The following is a 23839-nucleotide window of genomic DNA, read 5'->3' on the forward strand; positions in this document are numbered from 1 at the left end:
TTCTTACATTTTTCAACAGGTTTTTGCAGTCTTTCTTCGGCGGGGATGATTGGGGAGCAAAAAATATAGTTTTTTCGAGGTTAATTGACTACAAACTACAGTTTTCAGTTAGCCTCAGTAAATTCTCAAAAACCTTCAAAAGTCACTAGTTTCCCCACTCTTTGCACACAAACACATCAAAAACCGTTTTTCTTGTCAATGGCAAAGAGAAGCCCTATTTCTTCCTGTCTCTCTCTATTTGACTATTTGCAAAATGACTGGTTCGGTCGCTTCTCCTTTTCTATATTACTGGAGCGCACTTTGTGTGTCTGCCACCCTCCGCGCTCGACACACTCTCTCTCTCGCCCCTCGTTTTCCACGTTCTCCTCTTCACATGAAAAGAGGAGGAAAATGAGTGAGAGAGAGAAGAGACGGAGAGATGAGAATTTCGATTGAAATGTGTACATGTATGTACGTGTATGCCACGTTGATATGTATTCTGTCACCTCCCCCGGTGGCTTTTCTGGGTTTTCGAAAATCGCTGGTTTTCATATTTTACTGAGGCTAACTTCGTTTTGTAGTTTGCATTGTATTGGAGCTCAAAATCTTAAGAAATCTCCCAAAAATCGGCATATTCTCAAGGTTTTAGTTTTTTACTGAGGCTAACTACATTTTGTAGTTTGTAGTCAGTTAGCCTCAGTAAAACAGACAAACGTTCGAAAAAGGAATATTTTTAACAGTTTTCTGAGTTTCAAATTTGAGAAATTGGGCATTTTGAACACAATTTAGTGGATGTCCAGCAAAAATTATTTTAAACGCCTGAAAAATCATATTTTCCAGACTTTTCGATTTTTGCTGAGGCTAACTTCATTTTGTAGTTTGTATTATTCTAAAATGTATTAGATTGCAGCTGAAAATCATAAGAAATCTCCCAAAAATCGGCATTTTCTCAAGGTTTTAGTTTTTGCTGAGGCTAACTTTACTTTGTAGTTTGTAGTCAGTTAGCCTCAGTAACACTGAAATTGTTCAAAATAAGAGGTTTTCGACACTTTTCTGAGTTTCAAATTTGAGAAATTGAGTCTTTTAAACGCAATTTAGTAGATATGCAGCAAAAATCCTTTGAAACCTTTGAAAAATCATATTTTTCCTAGTCTTTTCAATTTTTGCTGAGGCTAACTTCATTTTGTAGTTTGTAGCCGGTTAGCCTCAACAAAACCAAAAATTTCAATGATTTTTCTAGTTTTTTGACAGTTTTTTCATCGAAAATAAACTGAAATCGTTGAATTTTTTCAAGTCTGCGTGGAAATCAGCCCCCAATAAACTTTAATTTTTTTTTCAGAAAATACTCGCGAATGGTGCTACGTGGCAACTCCGCGAGACGATACTAAACGCGACGAACACTGGAATTATGCGATTTTTGGTGAAAAGCGGTAAATAGTTTTTCTCTAGATTTTCTTGATATATAAATCACAACGACTTTCAGCAATTTCAATATGCATATTCATTCTGATATTCAAAACGGCCGACACCGATTCAAGAGGAGACGTCGTCGTCGTCGTTGGAAGCACTCAGAAGACGGAGGAGGTGGTGGCGGTGAATAAGACTGATGTGTTGGGGTAGGTGTCTTTATTTGAGATTTTAAAAAGAAAAAATTGTGAAAATCAGCTGGAAATCTTAAAAAAAGGTTTTGCTGAGGCTAAACACTTTTTGTAGTTTGTAGTGAGTTAGCCTCAGCAAAACTTAAAACGATCGAAAATATCTCATTTTTGGCCATTTTTCAATCTGAAATAGGAAAATTAAGTGTTTTAAGCGCGATTTAGTGCGTTTTAAGCATGAATTTGTTTAAAAATCTGAAAAAATCAACATTTCCAACGATTTCCAGTTTTGCTGAGGCCAACTCTAGAGTGTAGTTTGTAGTCGTTAGCCTCAGCAAAAGTTAAAACGATCGAAAATATCTCATTTTTGACCATTTTTCAGGGCCGGACCGGGCCTTGTCAGCGAAATCAGGACCCGGCCCGGGCAAATTGGCGCGAAAGTCAAATGTTCAAATTTTTTGAATTTTTTCGCGAAAAAGTCAAATTTTCGACTATCATTCAGAATTAGAAGAAATTCTGAAAAATAGTCAACAATGGTTACATTTTCGATGAAGAATTGAAAAAAAGGGTCATTTTTTTAAGCCGGGCCTTGAAAATTTTCTACTTTTCGTGTTTTTGAACCAATTTTTGTAAAAGTTTCAGCGAAACAATCGATGCGAATGCGACAAGTCTTGAACAACACGGTGCGGCGATCGTCGGAAATGTATCGGAGGAGAAGAAACGATCACTGGCGATATTCTTTATTCTATTCGTAATAATGTTGGCAACTCTCGTCGTCCATATGTTAATTGTATCAAAACTCCACTGGATGCCCGAATCATTGGCTATCGTTGCTCTCGGAGCACTCATCGGATCGATTCTTTCGTATTCGCAGAGAGATTGGAGTGAAATTGAAGCATTGAGTCCGGATGTCTTCTTCTTAGTCTTGCTACCGCCTATCATATTCGAAAATGCGTATAATTTGAATAAGGGATATTTTTTCTCCAATTTTGTACCCATTTTGACGTTTGCGATTCTTGGAACGACGATTTCTGCGATGATTATCGGAGCGGGACTCTATATTTTGGGAGCGGTGAGTTGAAAAATGAGAAAAAACGAGTTTATTTTTTTGCTGAGGCTAACTATATTTTGTAGTTTGTAGTCGTTAGCCTCAACCAAGTATTTTGGCTTCAAATGTGCCATAGTTTAAGTTTTTGTAAAGTTTTTCATTTGAAAACACTTTAAAGGCTACGAAAACCACAAAAATCTGAAATTTCGGATGAAAAATACGAAAAAACGAGCAAAAACTATTTTTGCTGAGGCTAACTCATTTTTGTAGTTTGTAGTCAGTTAGCCTCAGTTAACTCCCTTTTGGCTCTTTTTAAGTGATTTTTCTGCGATTTTTGTAGTTTGTAGTCATTTCAACAATCCCTATTTCCTGATTTCCAGATCGGCATAATCTTCGAATTCACATTTTTCGAATGTTTCGCGTTCGCCGCCATGATCTCCGCCGTCGATCCCGTCGCCACGTTGGCAATATTTCAAGCGGTGAAAGTGGAATCTCTTCTCTATATGCTCGTATTCGGAGAGTCGATGCTCAACGACGCCGTTTCGATTGTGTTGGCTGCGACTGCGTTGAGACACGCGAAACCATCGTTCAACTCACTTCCAGCGTCGGAAATTATTACCAGTGCATTTGTTACATTCACTGAAATGTTCTTCTTTTCCGCGTGGCTTGGTGTTGGAATCGGATTGTTGAGTGCGTTGGTGAGTTGGATAAGCGAAAAAACGCGAAAAAAACAAGAAAAATGAAAGGTTTTTGTTTTACTGAGGCTAACTCATATTTGTAGTTTGTAGTCGTTAACCTCAGCAAAACTTGAAACTATCGAAAATTACCGATTTTTTATCATTTTTGAATCTGAAATAGGAGAATCAGGTGTTCTAAGCGCGATTTAGTGATATTTGAGCATAAATGTGTTTAAAAATCTGAAAAAATAAACCTTTCCAATGATTTTCAGTTTTGCTGAGGCTAACTCGTTTTTGTAGTTTGTAGTGAGTTAGCCTCAGCAACACGTGAAATTGATCGAAAACTGAACAGTATGCTTCAATTTGTAATGGTTTTTGGAAGCAAATTTGTGAAATTTGAGATTGAAATCGCTTTCACATTTTCTTATTTCACTGAGGCTAACCCGGTTTTGTAGTTTGTAGTCTTTTAGCCTCAACAAAGAATTTTCAACCGTTTTTCACTGTTTTTCACCAATTTTTACAGCTGTTTTTCAGAAAAAGTATGTCAGATAGCTAGAAATCAGTCTGGCAGACGGAAATTTAGTATTTCTGAAGCAAATAACAACGGAAATTAGTTGAAGAATAGAAAAATGTTTTTTTTTGCTGAGGCTAACTACTTTTTGTAGTTTGTAGTTGTTAGCCTCAGCAAAACGGTTTTCAGCTATTTTCCACAGTTTTTCATAATTTTTTCTCCAAATGATCATTTTTAGCAGTTTTTTTTTCAAGAATCTCACTTTTCCAGCTCTTCAAACACGTGGATCTGCGTAAAACGCCTTCTCTGGAATTCGCTCTTCTTTTGATCTTCTCCTACATTCCGTATGGATTCGCCGAGGCTCTCGATCTCTCGGGAATCATGGCAATCCTCTTCTGTGGTATCTCAATGTCTCAATATACACGTCACAACGTCAGTCCGATCGCCCAAATCACGTTTCGTCACACGTTTCGAACGATATCGTTCGTCGCTGAGACGTCGACGTTCGCCTACATCGGAATGGCGTTCTTCACGATTAAATTGAATTTCGCTCCGTGGTTAATATTCTGGAGTGTTGTGTTATGTCTATTGGGAAGGGCATGTAATGTGTTCCCACTGGCGTATCTCGTTAATCAGTGTCGAAAAGATGTGCAGATTTCGATGAAGAATCAGATTATTATGTGGTTTAGGTGAGTTGACAGTAAGATTTTTGGTTTTTTTCACGAAATTTTGTTCTAGAAACGTTTTATTTGAAGCGATTTGAGTGAAAGATGAGTTTACTGAGGCTTACTCACTACAAACTACAGTTTTCAGTTAGCCTCAGCAAAATAATTTTTGGCCGTTTTTCGTATTTTTCACTCGAAATTTCAGATTCTTGTGGTTTGGTTGTGTTTTCATAGCCTTGTTTTGCGTTTTCAAATAAAAAACCTTTCAAAAACTTCAATTTTGGCTCCAAATGAGTCAAAAATTGACTTTGCTGAGGCTTAGCGACTAGAAACTACAGTTTTCAGTTAGCCTCAGTAAAAAGTTTTTTTCCGATTTTGATAGCTTTTCATCGTAGTTTTACGCTTTTGTGAGATTTAGAAGAATTCTGAGATAGTTATTTTAAGAGAAAAATTTCTTCAGAAAAATGGATTTTGGGCCATTAATAAGTTTTATTGAGGCTAACGGCTATAAAGTACTTTTTCCAACCATTTTTGAAACTGAAATAGGAAAATTAGGTGTTCTAAGCCCGATTTAGTAGTAGATGAGCATAAATGTCTTTAAAAATCTGAAAAAATCAACAATTTCAATGATTTTCAGTTTTGCTGAGGCTAACTCGTTTTTGTAGTTTGTAGTCAGTTAGCCTCAGCAAAATCGCCTTTCGATATATTTTTCCAAATTCAAGCCAATTTAAAGATCAAAACAGATTTTAAAAAAATCAATTTTCATTTCAGTGGAATGCGTGGAGCCGTGTGTTTCGCTCTCGTCCTCTACATGGATTTGGATAAAGAGAAGAAATCGATACTGTTGACTACCGTACTCTTCCTCATCCTCTTCACAACAATATTCCTCGGTGGATCGGCTCTTCCGTTCATTTCATTCATTAATCGATGTTATCCGAATGAGAGACAACGGAAGAGAAGACGGACGCCCAGAAATAAGGAGACGTCGAAGAACTCGTCGGCTCTGATGATGAGTAAAACTCAGGAAATGGTGAGAAAATGACTAATAAAGTAGAGAAAATCTGAAAAAATCGAGTTTGCTGAGGCTAACTGACTACAAACTACAAAAACGAGTTAGCCTCTGTAAAACTGGAAATCATTGACTATTTTGATTTGTTCAGATTTTTAAAGACATTTATGATCAAATATCAAGGCAAACTCCTGATTTACCCATTTCAGATTCAAAAATCGTGAAAAATCAATAGTTTTCAATCGTTTCAAGTTTTGCCGATTCTAACGACTACAAACTACACTTTTAAGTTAGCCTCAGCAAAAACAGTAATTTTTGTTTTTCTTCGATTTTCAGTTTTTTTGGACTAAAATCTCTAAATATTCCAGTAAAAGTCAAATTTTTCGCTCTTATTTCTATATTCGTCGAGTTAACTGTGGAAAAACATCCGAATATTCAAAAAAAATAGTTTGTTGAGGCTAACTGACTACAAACTACATTTTTGAGTTAGCCTCAGCAAAAATGAAAATTTTCACGTTTTGGATAATTTTTCAACAGTTTTTTTTGCAGTCTTTCTTCGGCAGCGACGATTGGGGACCAAAGAAGTCAGCGCTAGACGCCACGTCATCCGCCGGGCGCCTAATGCGATCCCTATTCGTCCGTAAATTCACCGCAATCGAACGACTCGAGAATCGTGATAAACTCGCCGCCTTGACGAAACGAGCACTCGCCAGTGACCAAATGACAGATAGTGATGACGTGGAATTCGGTGGAAATCGAAAAGATGACGTCACGTCGACACGTGGCAGAAGTGGATCACGTGGAACGAGTAGTGACGTCATCGTCAGTGGTGGAGGGGGCGGAGTCAGTGGAGAGCAACATTTATTGATTAGTTCGGATAGCGATTCTAATGAATTATAGTCTCCGCCTTTTTTTTGTATAATTTTTTTTTTGAAATTTTTTTTCCAAAAATTCCCCGTTTTTACCCTTTGAAAATCAATAATTCCTGTGATATTCTAGTCAGTTTCTCTTTCAAAAAATTCCCGCTTTTATATACAGTAACCCTTTGATCTACAATTTTCAAAAAAAGCTTTTATCGATTAGTTTTAATGTTAACCCCTCTCACACTCATCACGGATAAAAGTTTTTGGCGCCGAAAATTCGATGGTAGATCAAAAAAAGATTTCCCGAATTTTTCGGCGGGAAAACTGAGATTTCTCTCAACTCAATAATTCCATACATTTTCTTCTGCTCTTGTGATAATCATCTGGATTTTTATTTCTTTTTCGTTGTATTGCATGGCACCTCCTCTTTTTCCATTTTTATCGGGAAAATACATTCATTTTTAGTTTTTTGTTTGTGTAAAAACTTCAAAAAATAAGCGAAAAAAACGCCAAAAAACGAATCAATTCCAAATGTGCTGAGCCTCAGTAAAAAAAAGTTTTCATGTTTTGCTGAGGCTAACTGAGAATTATAGTTTGTAGTCGGTTAGCCTCAGTAAAACTTCAAAGAGGTGTAACTTTGTCAGTTTTCGATGAATTTCAATTATTTTTGGATAATAATTAAGTGAGAAATATTTATTCTCTTGCACACCACTTGATTTATATTACAATCTCAGCTAGGCTCCGCCTACACTTTAGTCTTCGTATTGACGAACGGAACCTTCAACAACGCGTCGTTAACCATCGTCTTCACGTCGTCCGGAATATCGGCCATTTGACGAAATTTGATTTTCAAATAGCTCAAAGCGGCACGAATCGCATACGTGTAGAACATTGACATGGTGAAACAACCGGCTCGTTGATCACGCATTCGTTTGAACAGTCCGTCACAGTCGGGCGGTTTTCCAGCCAAGACCAGCTCGATGAGAATGGCGGTGAGGACTACGGTAGCGGAACGGTCGAGACCGAGATCACACATTACAATGACCGGATCGTTGGGTTGGGTCGCTGGGTGCACGTCCTGCAAAATTGAAATTCAAAGGACCTTTATCACAGCCCTAGGTTGAGGCGCGACGGTTTGGTGGGCGTGGTGTAGGCGGTAAGAGAGATGGCTAGGAATCACAGGGTCGGGGGTTCAAATCCTACTGGGGTCAAATCTTTTTTGTACGTTTTATAGAGGATGGGAAGGGTATAAGAATTAGAAATTTTGGTGGTAAAGACCACTTTTGACCATTTGGAGTGTAGAGATAGTCGCTGATAGGCTATAAGAAAGCCACAGGTCGCAATCGAAATCACCGCCTTTATCACAACCCTCGGTTGTGGCGTCGCAGTTATGCGCGCGTGGTGTAGGCGGTTAGAGAGATAACTGGGAATCAGAGAGTCGGAGGTTCGAACCTTACTAGGGTGAAATCTTATTTGTGTTATTTTTAGAGGGTCCCCAGGCCGAATTCGCTATTTTTACACTGCCAAAACAGAATTTTAGAGGCCATCTCATACCTTCCATGGCGCACGAACCAGTGCCAACAATTTCTTCTCCTCGCTTGGCGTCTTTTTCCATGGCCACGTGGTACAGTTGAACAAACGACAGTAGATGGCCTCACTACACCCGTCCGCGACAATCTCAATGGTATACGTGTTGACCCATGTCTTGTCTCGTTCATCAACTTCAATGCGTTGGGTATTAATCAGCCATCCATTCAGATTCATGTAATGGTCAGAGTAGAGTGGAAAGAACGATTTGAGTTGAGTGGATTCGCACTGGAAAACTTACATTTTTGAATTCTACTAGTTTACCCGATTATTTTCCACGTTTCAAAATCAAAATCGGTGTATTTTGAGCCAAGTTAAGATCATTTTAAGTTTTACTGAGGCTAACTTCATTTTGTAGTTTATAGTCCGTTAGCCTCAGCAAAACTTGAAACGGATGTATCTCAGCGGGCTTTTGGCGGATTTGCATGTTTTTTGAATAGAAGTGTTGAGAATTCAAAGCGCTATAAGATGGTAGAAAATTTAGAAAAATCGGTCGAAAACTGACCAAATTTTGAGCTATTCTAATTTTTGCTGAGGCTAACTGCATTTTGTAGTTTGTAGTCGGTTAGCCTCAGCAAAACCGTAACTCGGCTCAAATCGTGCAAATTTTTATTTTTTTTAATGACCTACCCGAACAGAATTATTGACAATTTGATCTCTTGTCTGTGTCTTGAAATCCTCACTCGACGCCTCATTTCCAGAAAGGGGCGTGGCCGGTGACGTCATCAAACTCGGCACTTTGTTCCATTCTTCGATAGCCTCGTCGCAGAATGGCTGGAAATAAGAGAGAAGTGAGAGAGAGAGAGGGTGCAGACAGTCAGACAGTCTCGTTTCTCTGCGCACTCTCTAGTTACACTGGCGCCTACTTTGACACCTCATAACTCTGCTTATTTTCAACATTTGAGAACCGTTTTTAAACCAAATGATAGAGAATTTCAAGAGCTATCCAATTATATAATGTCTGTTTACATAAAGTGCCCGGAGACAGTTAGGCACTCGGGTTTCCCATGCCTGCTCTACTCCAATGTCAAACATTGACCAGCTTTGACACCCCGTAACTCTGCCGATTTATAACGTATTACCTCGAATTTTATGTCAAACAATAGGAAATTTCAAGACCTATCTGATCATATAAAAAACTTGTAAAAATATTTACTAGACAGTCAAACACTCTAGCTTCTCTGCGCGTTCTCCCTCTCACTCCTCCACCCTCCTTATAGTTACATTGATCAACTTTGACACCTAATAACTCCGCACATTTTCAACATTTGAAGACGGTTTTTATACCAAATGATAGAGAATTTCAAGAGCTATCCGATTATATAATTTTTTCGTAATGGGAAAGCGCAGGCAGTCAGACACGCTAGCTTCTCTGTGCGCTCTCCCCTCTCTCCTCCCCCCTTCTTCATAGTTACATTGACCTACTTTGACACCGAATAACTCCGCCCATTTTGAATATTTTTATATGTGTTTTTACATCAATAGATAGACAATTTCAAGAGCTATCCAATTATATAAAAATCTTGTAAAAACAGTGACTAGACAGTCAGACACGCTAGCTTCTCTGTACGCTCTCTCCTCCACTCTCCTTCGACCAACTTTTACAGCCCACAACTCCGCCCATCTATAACGTATTTCTTCGAATTTTATATCAAACGATTGGAAATTTCAAGACCTATTTGATTATATAAAAGTCGCAGTGCACAGACAGTCAGACAGTCTCGCTTCTCTGCGCGCACCCTCTAGTTACACTGACCAACTTAGGGCACCCCGAAGCTGATAGAACTGACTCTTACCTCAAAAATGGTGACAACTCTCGATGCTTTTCGCTGCGAGACCATCCGCCAAAAGTCACGTACAGTATCCCACATGGGGTACTGTGTCATGATGAATTCGGTCTCCGACCCGTCGAATTTCACACTACTTGCATTGATATACTCAGAGTCTTCGGGTGTCTGACACTTCAGTTGGACACGTGTCTTATCATACATTTTTTGCTCTTTCGATCGATTCTTCGTCATATTTTTCTCCCATTCGACAGTCGTCTGGTCGGGCGGTTTATAGCTGGCGAGGTGCTCGTCAAAGTACGTGCTCACGGACGATTCTTCTGGAAACAAGAGAGAATTGAAGATAAACGCGTTAAAGGTGCGCCAGGCACTACTCTATATTGTGTAGATAAGCGTCTATGGAAATACCTGCGGCGCTAGAATCCATGGGCTGGGGCGCGTTCGGCGCAAAATTGTCGTGACATGTTTGCGACGCTAGAATGGTTATCTATAACAGTTTGGGGTGCCTGCGGCGCTAGAATCGTCTGGGGCGCCTGCGGCGCAAAAATGGTTGCATTGAGGTTTTTGAGACACACGCGTGCTAAGCCGCCAAGTTTAAAGCTACAATGACAAAAATTGTAACTGTCACTGACAAATTTTTTGGAAATGTGAGATAGTTTCAAAAAGCGTCAAAAGTGCGCCAGATATTAACCAAGATTGGAAAAATATAACTTTTGACAGTATAATGAGCTGGCGCGCCTTTGACGCTTTTTCCAATCAAAAATTGATCGATTTCGACGTTTTCCGAGCATTTTTCTAGTTGAAAATTGCCCAACTTTGACAATTTGTAACAACGTAAGTTTTTGTCCAATTTTAAAATTTTTTAGATTTTCTGGTAGATCTAAACTAGATCTTTATTTTTGTAGTTGACAACTTTTTGATAGCTCCGCCCACTTTTGAGACACAATCCTTTAAAGATTGCAACCTGAAGGCGAGAGGGGAGGGGAGGAGAGACGCAGAGAAACGAGAGCGCTCTCGTCTCTCTGCGTCTCTTGTTGAAGGAAGGGCATCTTTGAGCGCTTGTATCTCTGGAGTGTGAAGAAATAGAGGAAAACTTTTAACTGCAAAAATGTAGCCCTATTTTTGATCTACAAGAAAAATGTAAATTTGAAAAGTTTGAAAGAGAAATGAAGTCAGGAGGAAGGTTGAAAATAGAGCGGATTTTTGAAATTTTTCGATGATTTTTAGAAATTTTTTAGTTCCACAGGGGTTTTCAGGGTTGTACTCACTCATATCGAGTAAATATTTGCAGAAAACTTTTGCAGCCTTTGCAATCTTGAGACCCTCTGATTCCTTCTCCTTCTCCGTCACCTCTCCAGATGACTTTCTCTTTTCTTTCGACGTTCTCTCCTTCTCTTTTGACTTCTTCTTCACATGATGCTCAGCTGAAGACATCTTCGTCTTCTCCTCCTTACTATTCTTCTGCTTCATCGGAACCTCCGTATCATCCTCCGCTATTGTGTCGTCACATTTCTTTCGCTTCTGGAATCCGTTCTTACGATACTTTCCTGGTTTTGTGCTGCAAAAAAATAAGAAAATATTCGAAATTTTCATGAAAAATGGGTGTAGGAATACGTTTTTTTTTTTTTTTCGTTTTTGAGCTTCTAGTCTGGCGCACCTGGGACGCTTTTTTGATAGAAGATCGTGTTAAAGACGCGCCAAGAGCGCGCCAGCGATTTAATTTTTTTTCTGGCTGATCGGCTTTCAGAGGGTTCATAAACGTTTTATTTGAACCAATTTAAGATTCCGGCTGGCGCGCCGTCGGCGCGTTCTCAGGGTACTGTAGGAAGATCGGATTTTCCCAGATTTTTGAGATTTTAAGCTGAAAATTGAGACAATCAAAATTTAAAATTGTTGTTTTATGAATTCAGCACAAAAATGGACGGAAATCTGTTTTTGAACCATCAAAATCAGAGTAGTCTGGCGCACCTTGGGCGCATTTTTAGTAGGAAATTATTATAAGCGCGCCAACGGCGCACCAGCGATATTAAATTAATTTTTTGTTGGTTCCTAGACTGGGTGGGGTTTCCAGTATTCAAAATAACCAAAATAATTTGTAAAAAATTCGGAAATTGACTGGCGCTGCGTTTCCGCGTTTTGCCAGCTGTGGTTTCAAACGCGCCAAAGGTGCGCCAGAAAGACAGAATTTTTAATAAAGACAATGTGCTCCATGAGTTTTCAAAAATTGAAAATTCCCGGTAAAAAGACATCTGGCGTGCCTTTGACGCGGTTTCCTGCTTCGTCTGGCGCGCCGTCGGCGCGTTGCAAGTAACTTCGCTCGAAATGAATCAATTTCCGAGCGCTAAAAGAGGAAATTGGTCAGAATTTTATGAAAAATATGAAAATTCCTGTTTTAAAATCCTACAGACCCACAAAAACTGACAATTTCTTCATTGTTTTCCGAGAGCGCTTGTTTCTCAATAAGTTGAGAGTAGTTGATGAATAATTGGAAGGGAAGATGATTGATTTAGGGGGCGGAGCTTATTTTTTTGCTTTTTTAAATTTGCTTTTTAATTGCTCCAATTACCCATTAAACTATGATAAAATCTGCGAAAAAAATTTTTTGGTAAATTTTTCAAAAATTCAGCGTAAAAAAATAATAACTTTGCTAAAACTGGCTTCTGACTACTTTCATTTTTCATTTTTTATTTTTCCGGTAGATCAAATCCTGATCTACATTTTTGTGCATTAAGACATTGAGCTGACAACAAAAACGCGCCGGAGGCGCCCCAGTTGGAGAGTCGCACAAAACTGGTCTTTAAAGTCGCATATCTAAAAAGTGGGCGGAGTCAGAAGAAAATTGTCAACTACAAAATTGTAGATCAAAACTAGGGCAACATTTTAGTGGTTGACAACTTTTTGATAACTCCGCCTACTTTTGAGATATGCGCCTTCAAAGTTGTACTACTTAGAATACAGACGCATAGGCCAATTTCCAAGCGCTAAAAAAGAAAAACGACAAGAATTTCATGAAAAAGCTGAAAATTCCAGTTTTCAGACCATAAAATCGCAATGAGACTTTTAAAAAACCAACCCTTTTCCCATTGTTTTCCGAGCACTTGTTTCTCGATAAGTTGCGAGTTTTTGGGAATGATTTGAATGAAAGTTTTGAAATGACGAAGTGAGGGGGCGGGGCTTATTTGTGGATATGGTTTTTTTAATTGTTCCGGTCACCCATTGAACTATTCTAACTATTAGGGGGACACGCGGAAATTATCGATTTTTTTTGAATTAAAAAAGTGAGGTCACGTGGTTAATCAAGGTAATGCTAATTTCCAACTTCAAACACTTGTATCTCAAAAGTAGGCGGAGCTATCAAAAAGTTGTCAACTACAAAAATATTGTATACAACATTTTCTACACTTTCCTGTTTTTATATTTTTACTAGCTCCGCCCACTTTTGAGATATGCGTCTTCAAATATGAACACTCTTGGCTTAAGAGGGCCTACCTTTAAAGCGCTGTATCTCAAAAATGGGCGGAGCTATCGAAAAGTTATCAACTGCAAAAATGTAGAGTTGGTTTTGATCTACAAAATTTAATAAACTAAAAACAGAAAAAATAAAAAACTCAAAAAATTGACCCCAAGCGGGAATGAACCACATTCTCATAGTACACCTTGACCAACACCTTCTCGGCCAAATTTTATTTTTGCTAAAAATGTGGTTTCCAGACATGGAAAACTAGTTTTTGAATAGTTTTAACATTAGAAATGAAATTTTCCTATTATTTTAATGTAAAAATCACATTTTAGCGTAAGAAATGACAGTTTTTTCCAAATTTTGAGAATATCCAACTTTAAAGACGTATATCTCAAAAGTGGGCGGAGCTATCAAACAGTTGTCAACTACAAAAATGTAGCCCTGAATTTGATCTTTAATTTAATTTTAATTTCAAATTTGTGGAACCATGGGAGTTACCATGACTGGCTCTGAAACATTTGCTATTTTTAATTTTTTACACTGACAAAATTTTGTCATTGTAACTTACAATGCTTGTATCTCAAAAATGGGCAGAGATATCAAAAAATTGTCAACTTGAAAAATAAAAAACATAATTTCATCTACAAATTGGTACAATTTTCAGTTTAGTGGGGGCCATGAGGGATACCGTGACGGGCTCGGAAATATTTGCTATTTTTTTTTTACACTGACTTAAAATTGTCATTGTAACTTCAAACGTTTGTATCTCAAAAGTGGGCGGAGATATCAAAAAGTGTCAACTGCAAAAATGAAGAGCATGGTTTGATCTACACAGCCAACATCAGTTCCAACACCGTTTCTACCCGTTTTTTAAAGATTTTATGATTCTTCCGAATGAAAGGTATAAAAGATCACTTCCGGCACCATCAAAAACCATTAAAATGCAGAAAATCACACTTTTCATCGTATTTTCTTTATTCGGTTCCATTTTTGCAAGATTTGACTCATCCAGTGAATCCTGTGAAGGTAAGGGGTGGCCTAGAATCCGACACTGACGGATTCTAGGCCACCACTTTTAATTTCAGATTCGGACAGTAATAGTCATGAACATGGAGGCCCTGGCAACGGTGGGAACAATGTAAGTTGTTGTAGACTACAAACTACAAACTACAAACTACAAACTACAAACTACAAAACCAATTCCAGCGTGGCTGTGGACGTGGATGGCATCGATTCAACCGCCCGTCTGGTGGATGGTGTATGAGAGTTTTCAAAGGAAACGTCTCCCAAATGGAGGCGGAGTCACGGTGTCGACGAGAGGGAGCTGCGTTGTCGGGTCTGATGAATGAGAATGAGATTGGAAGGGTTGCAGGTGAGCACTCACTTTGAAAACGCATAACGAACTTCTGGTTGTGTAGATCAAATCGTGATCTACATTTTTGTAGTTGACAACTTTTTCCTAGCTCCGCCCACTTTTGAGATACACGCGTTTGAAGTTACACTGACAATTTTTGTGTCAGTGTAAAAAATTAAAAATAGTTGATGTTTCAGAGCCCGTCACGGTATCCCTCATGATTCCACTCAAATGAAATTGTTATTGATTTTGTAGATCAAATGTAGCTCTACATTTTTCTAGTTGACAACTTTTTTCTGGCTCCGCCCACTTTTGAACTATGCGCCTTTAAAGTTGAAAATTCGCAAATTTTGAAAAATTGTTATTTTTAACGCCAAAATGTGATTTTTACACCAAAATAACTGGAATACTCTATTTCTGACGTTGAAAACTATTCAAAACTTGATTTTCCGTGTCAAAAACCACATTTTTTAGCAAAAATTTTGCCTCTTGGTCTAGGTGCACCACTATGAGAATGGGAACCAGAGTTCGATTCCGCTTGGGGGTCAATTTTAGTAAAGTTTTTGATTTTTTCCGTTTTTGATTAAATTCTTGAAGAAACAAGTCTAGGGAATTATTTTTGCAGTTGACAATTTTTTGATAGCTCCTCCCACTTTTGAGATACAGTCATTTGACAAAAGATGAAAGACGCTGAGAAACGATAGCACAACTTCGAAGACGCATATCTCAAAAGTGAGCGGAGCTATCAAAAAGTAGTCAACTGCAAAAGTGAAGATCTAATTTTGATCTACAAAAATGTTAGTTTTCGAAAAATTTTGATACAAAATGAGTATCTGGCGGGGTATCAAAGTCGGCTAGCCACGAAAACTTGTCACTGTAACTCACAACGCTCGTATCAATGGAAAAATCGTGAGTTTTTGAGAATCGGGTCTTGATTTTAGGGTTTGAAAACTTGAATTTTAAGCATTTTTATAAAATTCTAATTGTTTTTCTTTTTTGGCGCACTAAAATTGATCTAAGCGACGCATAAGAACTCTTTTCCAGATGGTACAGCTTGAGAAGCTTATATCTCAAAAGAAGGCGGAGCTATCAAAAAGTTGTCAACTACTAAAATGTATAGCGCAATTTGATCTACAAAATTTGCTTAAATTCAAAAAATTCGAACATTATTTGAAGCCGTAACGGCCTTCCGAAGTTTACACTGACAAAACTTATTGGTCATTGTAACTTTGTAGTCAGTGTATTTTGCCAGTGCCAGTGACCAAAAATCGCATTCCAGGCCACGCCCTCCGTACGCTCCGCCCCCTGACGTCCGGTTCCATCTGGCTCGGTGCAAAACGTACTGCCCAATGCAGTACGTCTCCAATCTCTTCCACATGTACCCCACTCAACTCATTCCTATGGACAGATGGCTCAACTCAAGGCTCGTCTGGATTCCAATGGAACACAAAACAACCAGATAACAACTACGCAAAGACCCAACAATGTGTCGTCTTGTTGGCTTCTCGTTCTACAGTAATCCAAGACCAATGGACATGGAATTCCAACCGCCTTGATGACGTGGCATGCGTGAATCCGGGTGGAAGTGAACAGAGGGCTCTGAGAGGATTCCTGTGTGGGAAGAGGGCTAATTAATTGAATTTTGAATAAATTTCGGTTTTGTTGATGAGAGACTACAAACTACAAAACCATTATAAATCAGACTTGTAACGGATGGACGACTCGAGAAGAATATCGGAAGCTTGGCACCAGAGCTGTGCGGAAGTAAAATTTTTGAAAAGGGAAGAAGGAAGAAGGAAGAAGGAAGTAACTTTTTCAAAAGGGAAGAAGGAAGAAGGAAGAAGGAAGTAAATTTTTCAAAAGGGAAGAAGGAAGAAGGAAGAAAATAGTGAAAAAAGCCCGGAAGAAGGAAGAAGGAAGGAAGAAGGAAGGAAGAAGGAAGTTGAGTTCCGAACCGGGAAATTGGAAGTTAATTTTTAAAATGACAAATTTGAGGAAACTTTTTTCTAGTCATCTCTGAAAACGAATTTTGATGTTGTTTCATACAAAATTCCGTCAAAAACCACCAAAATTCCGCCAAAATTCCGTCGAAAATTACAAAATTTTAGTAAACTTTTCAAAAAGGAAGAAGGAAGAAGGAAGAAGGAAGTAAAATTTTTGAAAAGGAAGAAGGAAGAAGGAATAAAAACGTGAAAAAAGCCCGGAAGAAGGAAGAAGGAAGTCGAAGGAAGGAATTCCGCACAGCTCTGCTTGGCACCCTACATTTTCCAAAATCGCGCCAAAGGCACGCCAGGCTGTTCAGAACTCGTGCTACTCCGGGCTCCACGAAAACGCCCCGAAGGCGCGCCAGATATTTAAATTTTTGAAATTCGGTTTCTGGTTTTGTCAAAAATGGTGTGCCAGACACATTTTTTTTCCAACAAAGTGCTAATAATGTTCTTTCCATTTCTACTTTTACCCGATTTGAAATTTAAAATTCGCGTCAAAGGCGCGCCAGCTATTTTTTTAGTTTTTTGAGCCGTTTGGTGTTTGTTGAAGAAAAAAGTGATTTTTGCAAAAGTTTTGAAATTTTTTAATATTTTTCCGCAAAAATTTTTTATGACCTCCCCGCCTGGAAATGGCTATAGTTTATAGATCGGGTATAATATTGCAAAATTTTTCTGAATAGCATATAAAAACCGCCAAGTTTCTTTAAAAAAAATTTTGAACGTTTTACTCGCTGAAATTTTTTTTCAGCAAAAAGAAATGAGAACTCTCCTACTCCTGCTGGCTCTTATAATTGGTTCAGTGGTGACACAGAGAGGTAGGGGCGTGGCCTAGGAAAATCCTAGTCCCCGTCCAAATTTTTTAAATTTTTCAGAATACCGTGGTGGTCGTGGCGACAATGGGAACAGCAATAATAACAATGTGAGGCTTAGAGACTACAAACTACAAAAACTACAAACTACAAAGACTACAGCTATCAAATAGAGCGCGCCATAAACACCCCAGCCTCGATTTTTTTTTGTTGATAAAAAGCTTCAAAGGCGCGCCAGACACAATTTTTTTTGAATGCTCTGATGGTTTTTAAAGGAAAAAAATAGCGTTTTTGAGCGGAGCCCCGATTTTTTGTAGTTTGTAGTCCCTGGACTTTAATAAATTGTAGCGTGGCTGTGAGTCCGGATGGCAACGATTCAACCGTCCGACCGGTGGATACTGTATCAAAGTGTACCGTGGAGAGCACACTCAACCCCAAGCGGAGGCCAGATGTCAGTCGGTTGGGGCGAAACTCACGGGAGTTGTGAGTCAGGAGGAGATTAGTTGGATTACTAGTGAGTTTTGTGACTGAAAATTCCAAAAAAAAACGAAAAATTGAGAAAAAGTCTACCCTAACTTTGAATTTTTCTCCTGACTTAATTTTTTACTCAAACTTTTCAAAATTACATTATTCTTGTAGATCAAAAATAGGGCTACATTTTTGCAGTTGAAAGTTTTTCACTATCTCTTCACACTCCGGAGATACAAGCGTTCAAAGATGCCCTTCCTTCAACAAGAGACGCAGAGAAACGAGCGCGCTCTCGTTTATCTGCGTCTCTCCTCTAGGTGGCGGCGCTTAGAACACTTGTATCTCAAAAGTGGGCGGAGATATCAAAAAGTTGTCAACTACAAAAATGAAGATCACGATTTGATCTACCAGAAACTTAAATTTTTTTAAAGATTTGACAAAGATTGACGTTGTTACAAACGGTCAAAGTTTTTTCAATGTTCAAATAGAAAAATGGGCGGAAAACGTCGAAATTGATCAGTTTCTTATAGAAAAAAGCGTCAAGGGTGCGCTTTTGAAAAAAATCTTCATATTTCAAAAATTTGTCAGTGACAGTTACAGTTTATGTCAGTGTAACTTTAAATGGCCGCGCTTAGAAGTCTTGTATTATAAAAGTGGGCGGAGCTATAAAAAGCTGTTAACTACAAAAAATATTGCACATAAAACTTCCTACATTTTCATATTATCATCTTTTCTCTAGCTCCGCCCACTTTTTAGATATGCGTCTTTAAAGATGAGCACTTGCCTCACCTTGGCTTTAAAGTGCCTTTCTTTAAAGGTCCATATCTCGAAAGTGGGCGGAGCTATCAAAAAGTTGACTACTACAAAAATGTAGAGCAAGATTTGATCTACCAGAAAATAGTAAATTTAAGCATTTTAAACCTAAAAAGATGCCTTGACGGGATCTTAAACTTGTTCAATTTTCACACTGACAAAAAATTCTTGATCACTGTAAAAAAATTTGTGTCAGTGTAAAATTTTGGTCATTGTATTTCAAAATTTTCCAGAATCCACATTTTCTCTAATCCCCCGCAATTTGACGCCAAAGGCGCCCCAGACGATTATAGCGCCGCAGGCACCCCAAACAGTTATAGATAAGCATTCTAGCGTCGCAGACATGCCACGACACTTTTGCGTCAAAGGCGCCCCAGCCCATGGATTCTAGCGCCACAGGCCCAGGCCAGTGTTAAAATTGTGTCAGTGTAAAATTTGGTCACAGTATTTAGAAATTCCCACTTTTTCCAGAATCCGCCCTCTCCCTCATTCCCCAATCATCCGGCTCCATCTGGCTCGGAGCCAAGCGTACAAACACGTGTAACTCGTCCCCTCTCTCCTCGAAATGCACTTCAATGAACTCATTCTACTGGACCGATCGAATCACCATCGGGACATCAGGACTCATCTGGAACACCAATCAACCCGACAACTCACATGCACAGTCTCAACAGTGTGTCGTCTTGTTGGCCGCCCGTTCTACAGTAATCCAGGATAAATGGACGTGGTATTCCAACAGATTGGATGACGTGGCATGTGGATTGCCTTCTGGAGATAACAATGGTCCAAGGGCTATTAGAGCATATGCCTGTGGAAAGGGCGCCTAAATTCTATGGATCAGGAATGAATAAATGAAATTTTGACACTGAACAAGCTGGCGTGCTTTTGACGCTTTTCCCCTTAAATGACATTTCTGTCTGTGCATTTGTTTGTCCGGATGTTCATTCGAAAGGAAGAAAGGAAAAATCTGGTCAGTGCTGCGGACGCCAGATGAAATGCCGAAACGAAATTTGTCAGTGTATTTTGTCAGTGTATGTGGTCACTGTAACTTTTTTCTAATCAGTGTATTTTTTGTAGTTTGTAGTGTCACTCAATAATGTTTCTAGACTAACCTCTCCGTGTGCCACTATGTTTGATCTACGCGCGCGCGCGCATTTCTCACCACAGCCTGTTTTTTCTTCTTATCCGAAGCTGTGAAGTGGGATTTTTGCATTTTTTTTGGTTTTATAGACAGGCTTCTGTTTGTCCGGATGTCCACTTCATAGGATGCCTGGCGCTCCTTCGACGCGTTTCTGGGCTCTGTCTGTGTTTCTATTTGTCCGGATGTCCACCAGTCCATTTCAATGCAAAAAAACAAAAGGTCTGATCAGAGCTGGCGCGCCACGGAGGCGTTTTACCCCTGAATCTGGCGTGCCTGTGACGCGTTTTTCCAATTTGAAAGTCTACCGCAAAACGGAAAAAGGAATAAACAACCTGGTCACTGCTGGCGCGCCTCGAACGCGTTTTTGTGTAATTTGTAGTATGAAATGCCTAATTCTAAGATAAGGTGGAACTGTATACCGCTGTGTTGAAAAGCGCCAAAGGCGCGCCAGACCGACTCGAATGGAGGCTAAAAGGCTCAAGAATGCGCCTCCCAGTCTGAAAAACTCCCCGATTTTTGGTTTTTTGTGTAGTTTGTAGTCTTGATGAGAATAAAAAATTTGTCAGTGTATTTTGTCATTGTAACCATTTGGATTTTTCTGGTCATTGTATTTTTTGTGTAGTTTGTAGTCTGTTAACACGATTTTTATTCAAAATATGGTAAGAAAGGGGTTATCTACTGGCCGCCTTTCCACACAAATATCCGGCGACCGCCCGTGGATTCGTGTCAGCCGCACTGGTGACACACGCCACGTCATCCAATGTATTCGCCGCCCATACCACATTCTTCACTGTCAAAGAGGACTGTCTCGTCGCCAAAAGTATGGCACAATCCTGTTTCTTATCGTGTGCATTGTCCGGTTGCTTGGTACTCCACACGAATCCGGCGGTGCCCGTCGCGGAGCCATCTGTCCATCCGAATGAGTTGAGGCCGGTGCAAGAGGCGGTGATGACTTGTCCCGTACAGGCTCGGGTACGTTTTGCACCGACCCACAGGGAACCACTGGCACGGCCAAGGAGTGGGAGAGCGGTGCCTGAAAACAGCAAGAGTTTGCGGGGAAAATGCGTCAGAGCCGAAAAAAAAGTGTAGTGACATGTCTGCGACGCTAGAATGCTTATCTATAACAGTTTGGGGTGCCTGCGGCGCTAGAATCGTCTGGGACGCCTTCGGCGCAAAAATGGTTCGTCGGGAGGGAGGAGAGGATCTTGTTGAAACAGCTATCTTCAAAAGTGCATATCTCAAAAGTGGGCGAAGCCAGCAAAAATTTGTCAACTACAAAATTGTAGATTAAACTTAGCTCTACATTTTTGCAGTTGACAAATTTTTGATATCTCCGCCCACTTTTGAGATACAAGCGTTCTAAGCTCCAATTAATCCATATTATGGGATGTGATCCCATAGAAACCTTGTTAATTCTTCGACAATTTCTAGACACCCAAATTTTTGTAGTTTGTAGTGTAAAAGTATATTTCCATGTTTTTTAAACGAGCCTCAGGCGCGCCAGCCAACAAAGAGACTTACTTCTCTTTTTTTGGTAACAACAGCGCGCCTAAGGCGCGCCAGAACGAAATTTGTCAGTGTATTTTGTCAGTGTACTTGGTCACTGTAACTTTCTCCGACTTTTCTTCTAGTCAGTATATTTTTTGTGTAGTTTGTAGTGTCACCTCTCCGTGTGTTACTGTATTTGATGTACTCGCGCGCGCGCATTTCTCACCGCACATTGTTTTATCGATCTCGCTGCCTATCCGACGTTTAGAAAGAATTTTTACCTTTTTTGTGTTGTGAGAGATGTCTTTTTAGTTTTTTGTTGTGCTTACTACTGTATTTAGTGCGTAGAACGCGCAGCAGGCGCGCCAGACGCTATTGGTCATCAAAATCGCTAATTCGACTTCTTATATGAGCATCCTTCCTTACTGTAGAGACAAAAACGCATTACAGACTTGCTCTGCTAGCATCCAAAGCAATTTCTCAAGTTTTTGATGGAAAATTTTTAGTCTTTTTTTGACTACAAACTACAAAAAGGTGTTCTCTCTCACGTGTCGCATATCTGGCCTCTTCCAAATTTTGAAGTCCAGAAAGTGTTCCACCATAAGATTTGCATTGTGCCTCGGCGGCTGCTTGATTCAAAACTCCGCCGAATGATTTGAGACACCAACCACCGTTGGGACGGTTGAAACGACGCCAACCGGTTGGGCAGCCACCCTGAAATGTGTAGTTTGTAGTTTGTAATCTCAGGGTGTGTGACTTACGTTAGCTCCGCCCCCTCCACCATTGCCTCCTCCATGTCCGCCTCCATGCCCGCCGCCACCGCCACCATGTCCATGACTGTCATCTGAAATTTGAAAATTGATGGGTAAAGTTTAGAGAATACAAACTACAAAAGTATCGTGACATGTCTGCGACGCTAGAATCGGCTGGGGCGCCTTCGGCGCAAAAATGATTGGTGGGAGGACCTTGTTGAAACAAGTATCTTTAAAGACGCATATCTAAAAAAAATGGGCGAAGCAAACAAAAAACTGTCAACAACTAAATTGTAGATCAAAACTAGGGCTACAGTTTTGTAGTTGACAATTTTTTGATAGCTCCGCCCACTTTTGAGATATAAACGCTTGAAGTTACACAACAAATTTCTGTGTTTTTGGAAAACGAGCCTCAGGCGCGCCAGAAACTGAGAACTGTCTTTAAACGTCCTTTATTTAGTCACGTGAATTTGTTTTCGCTTGTTTTTTAACGCTTCCAAGGCGCGCCAGACTGCCTGAAAATGTCTAGTTAAGTTGGTGAAAAAAAGCGCCGGAGGCGCCCCAGTCGAAACGAAATTGGTCAGTGTATTTTGTCAGTGTAACTTGGTCACTGTAACTTTCTCCAACTTTTTTCTGGCCAGTGTATTTTTTGTAGTTTGTAGTGTTATAAGTTAAGCAGCTCCGGATTAAGCAGACCTGTTTCATAAGCACACCCAAAACTTAGATTCATGCTTCCAACCTAGAGATGTTCTAACTATTCACGTGTCTACCATACTCCCTGCTAAGCAGCTCCCACTCTCTCCTACTAAGCAGACACATCTACCGTATTGTATGCTAAGCAGCTTTACCTCTAAGCAGGCCCATTTCTTAAGCAGCTCCCTATTCCTCTAAGCAGACCCAAAACTTAGATCCATGCTGCGAAACCTACTGCATGCTAAACAGCTCCGCCTCTAAGCAGACCAATTTCCTAAGCAGCTCCTCTCCCTCTTTAAGCAGACCCATTTCCCCTAACACAAACCTTCACAAGATTCACTGGACGAGGATCCAAAGTCAATTGAGAAGACAACTCCAAAGAAAAGGGAAATCACGAGAATCAGGGAAACTCTTGCCATTTTATTTCTGCAGAAACAAGGGAATCGGAAAGGAGTTATGCTTCCTTTATACCCTTCCGTCCATAACTATTATTCGGAGGACTTTTTTCCATTTTTCGCGGAGAGAAAGTTGCGGGGGTTGCAAAGATGTTGCAGAAAATGAAAACAACAATGATCAGAAACTTGTTGATGTTCATACTATCAAATAGTATACTATAGTTTTGTGGAGGGAGACGCGCCGATGACGCCCCAGTCGATGAAATTTTCGCAGGGTTGAAAAATTGCTGGGTCAAAGTTTTTTATTTTAGAAGAATTGTCTCAAAACTGACATAGTTACAGCGGTTTCAAAATTTTTTGCAATCCCGGGTTACTGTAATTTTTGTGGTGGGGCCCTACATAGGATTGTGGGTTCACTGTAAAAATAGAATCGGAATATGTAGAGAAAAAAAATAATAACGAATTTGTTTTGGTCATTGTGTTTGGACCCAGAGAATCATCCGCACCGTCTGATATTTTGGTCAGTGTAAATTGGTCACTGTAACTTTTGTCATTGTCACCCACTAAAATAGTCTGAAAATACATAATTACTTTCTATCCCTTCTTTAGAAATTAGTTCATTTTTATTTTAGCTGGAATTTCGGTCAGTGTACTTATTAGCACAGCAGGCTTCTTACAACCGCGCTCTACCGAAATCAAAGAAAATTGAGATACACAGAGAGGGAATTTCAGTGGAGCTTAGTTGTAAGAACTGTGC

General features: G+C 39.6%; 6 protein-coding genes across 6 annotated transcripts; 4 read left to right on the plus strand and 2 right to left on the minus strand.

The window, feature by feature from the left end:
* Positions 1-1387: 1387 nt before the first annotated feature.
* On the plus strand, positions 1388-6384 carry GCK72_003483 (uncharacterized protein; the record flags this gene model as incomplete). The annotated part of the gene is made up of 7 exons (XM_053724081.1): positions 1388-1409; positions 1463-1595; positions 2217-2646; positions 3003-3320; positions 4081-4499; positions 5247-5505; positions 6034-6384. 7 exons carry the CDS (start codon positions 1388-1390, stop codon positions 6382-6384), a joined length of 1932 nt encoding a protein of 643 aa, XP_053592726.1.
* A 708-nt stretch (positions 6385-7092) lies between these two features.
* Positions 7093-12805, minus strand: GCK72_003484 (uncharacterized protein; the record flags this gene model as incomplete). Its single annotated transcript, XM_053724082.1, has 6 exons — positions 7093-7425; positions 7902-8162; positions 8565-8708; positions 9731-10041; positions 10990-11279; positions 12795-12805. 6 exons carry the CDS (start codon positions 12803-12805, stop codon positions 7093-7095), a joined length of 1350 nt encoding a protein of 449 aa, XP_053592727.1.
* A 1317-nt stretch (positions 12806-14122) lies between these two features.
* GCK72_003485 (uncharacterized protein) lies at positions 14123-16170 on the plus strand (the record flags this gene model as incomplete). The annotated part of the gene is made up of 4 exons (XM_003107440.2): positions 14123-14207; positions 14267-14319; positions 14388-14553; positions 15815-16170. 4 exons carry the CDS (start codon positions 14123-14125, stop codon positions 16168-16170), a joined length of 660 nt encoding a protein of 219 aa, XP_003107488.2.
* A 1110-nt stretch (positions 16171-17280) lies between these two features.
* On the plus strand, positions 17281-19440 carry GCK72_003486 (uncharacterized protein; the record flags this gene model as incomplete). The annotated part of the gene is made up of 4 exons (XM_003107381.2): positions 17281-17338; positions 17396-17442; positions 17681-17846; positions 19085-19440. 4 exons carry the CDS (start codon positions 17281-17283, stop codon positions 19438-19440), a joined length of 627 nt encoding a protein of 208 aa, XP_003107429.2.
* A 970-nt stretch (positions 19441-20410) lies between these two features.
* Positions 20411-20677, plus strand: GCK72_003487 (uncharacterized protein; the record flags this gene model as incomplete). Its single annotated transcript, XM_053724083.1, has 1 exon — positions 20411-20677. One exon carries the CDS (start codon positions 20411-20413, stop codon positions 20675-20677), a length of 267 nt encoding a protein of 88 aa, XP_053592728.1.
* Positions 20426-23106, minus strand: GCK72_003488 (uncharacterized protein; the record flags this gene model as incomplete). The annotated part of the gene is made up of 4 exons (XM_003107312.2): positions 20426-20787; positions 21791-21956; positions 22004-22086; positions 23013-23106. The coding sequence occupies 4 exons, from the start codon at positions 23104-23106 to the stop codon at positions 20426-20428; spliced, it is 705 nt and encodes a 234-aa protein (XP_003107360.2).
* Between the last annotated feature and the right edge of the window lie 733 nt (positions 23107-23839).

The sequence above is a fragment of the Caenorhabditis remanei genome, chromosome I (genome assembly GCF_010183535.1).
Source record: "Caenorhabditis remanei strain PX506 chromosome I, whole genome shotgun sequence".
NCBI lineage: Eukaryota > Metazoa > Nematoda > Chromadorea > Rhabditida > Rhabditidae > Caenorhabditis > Caenorhabditis remanei.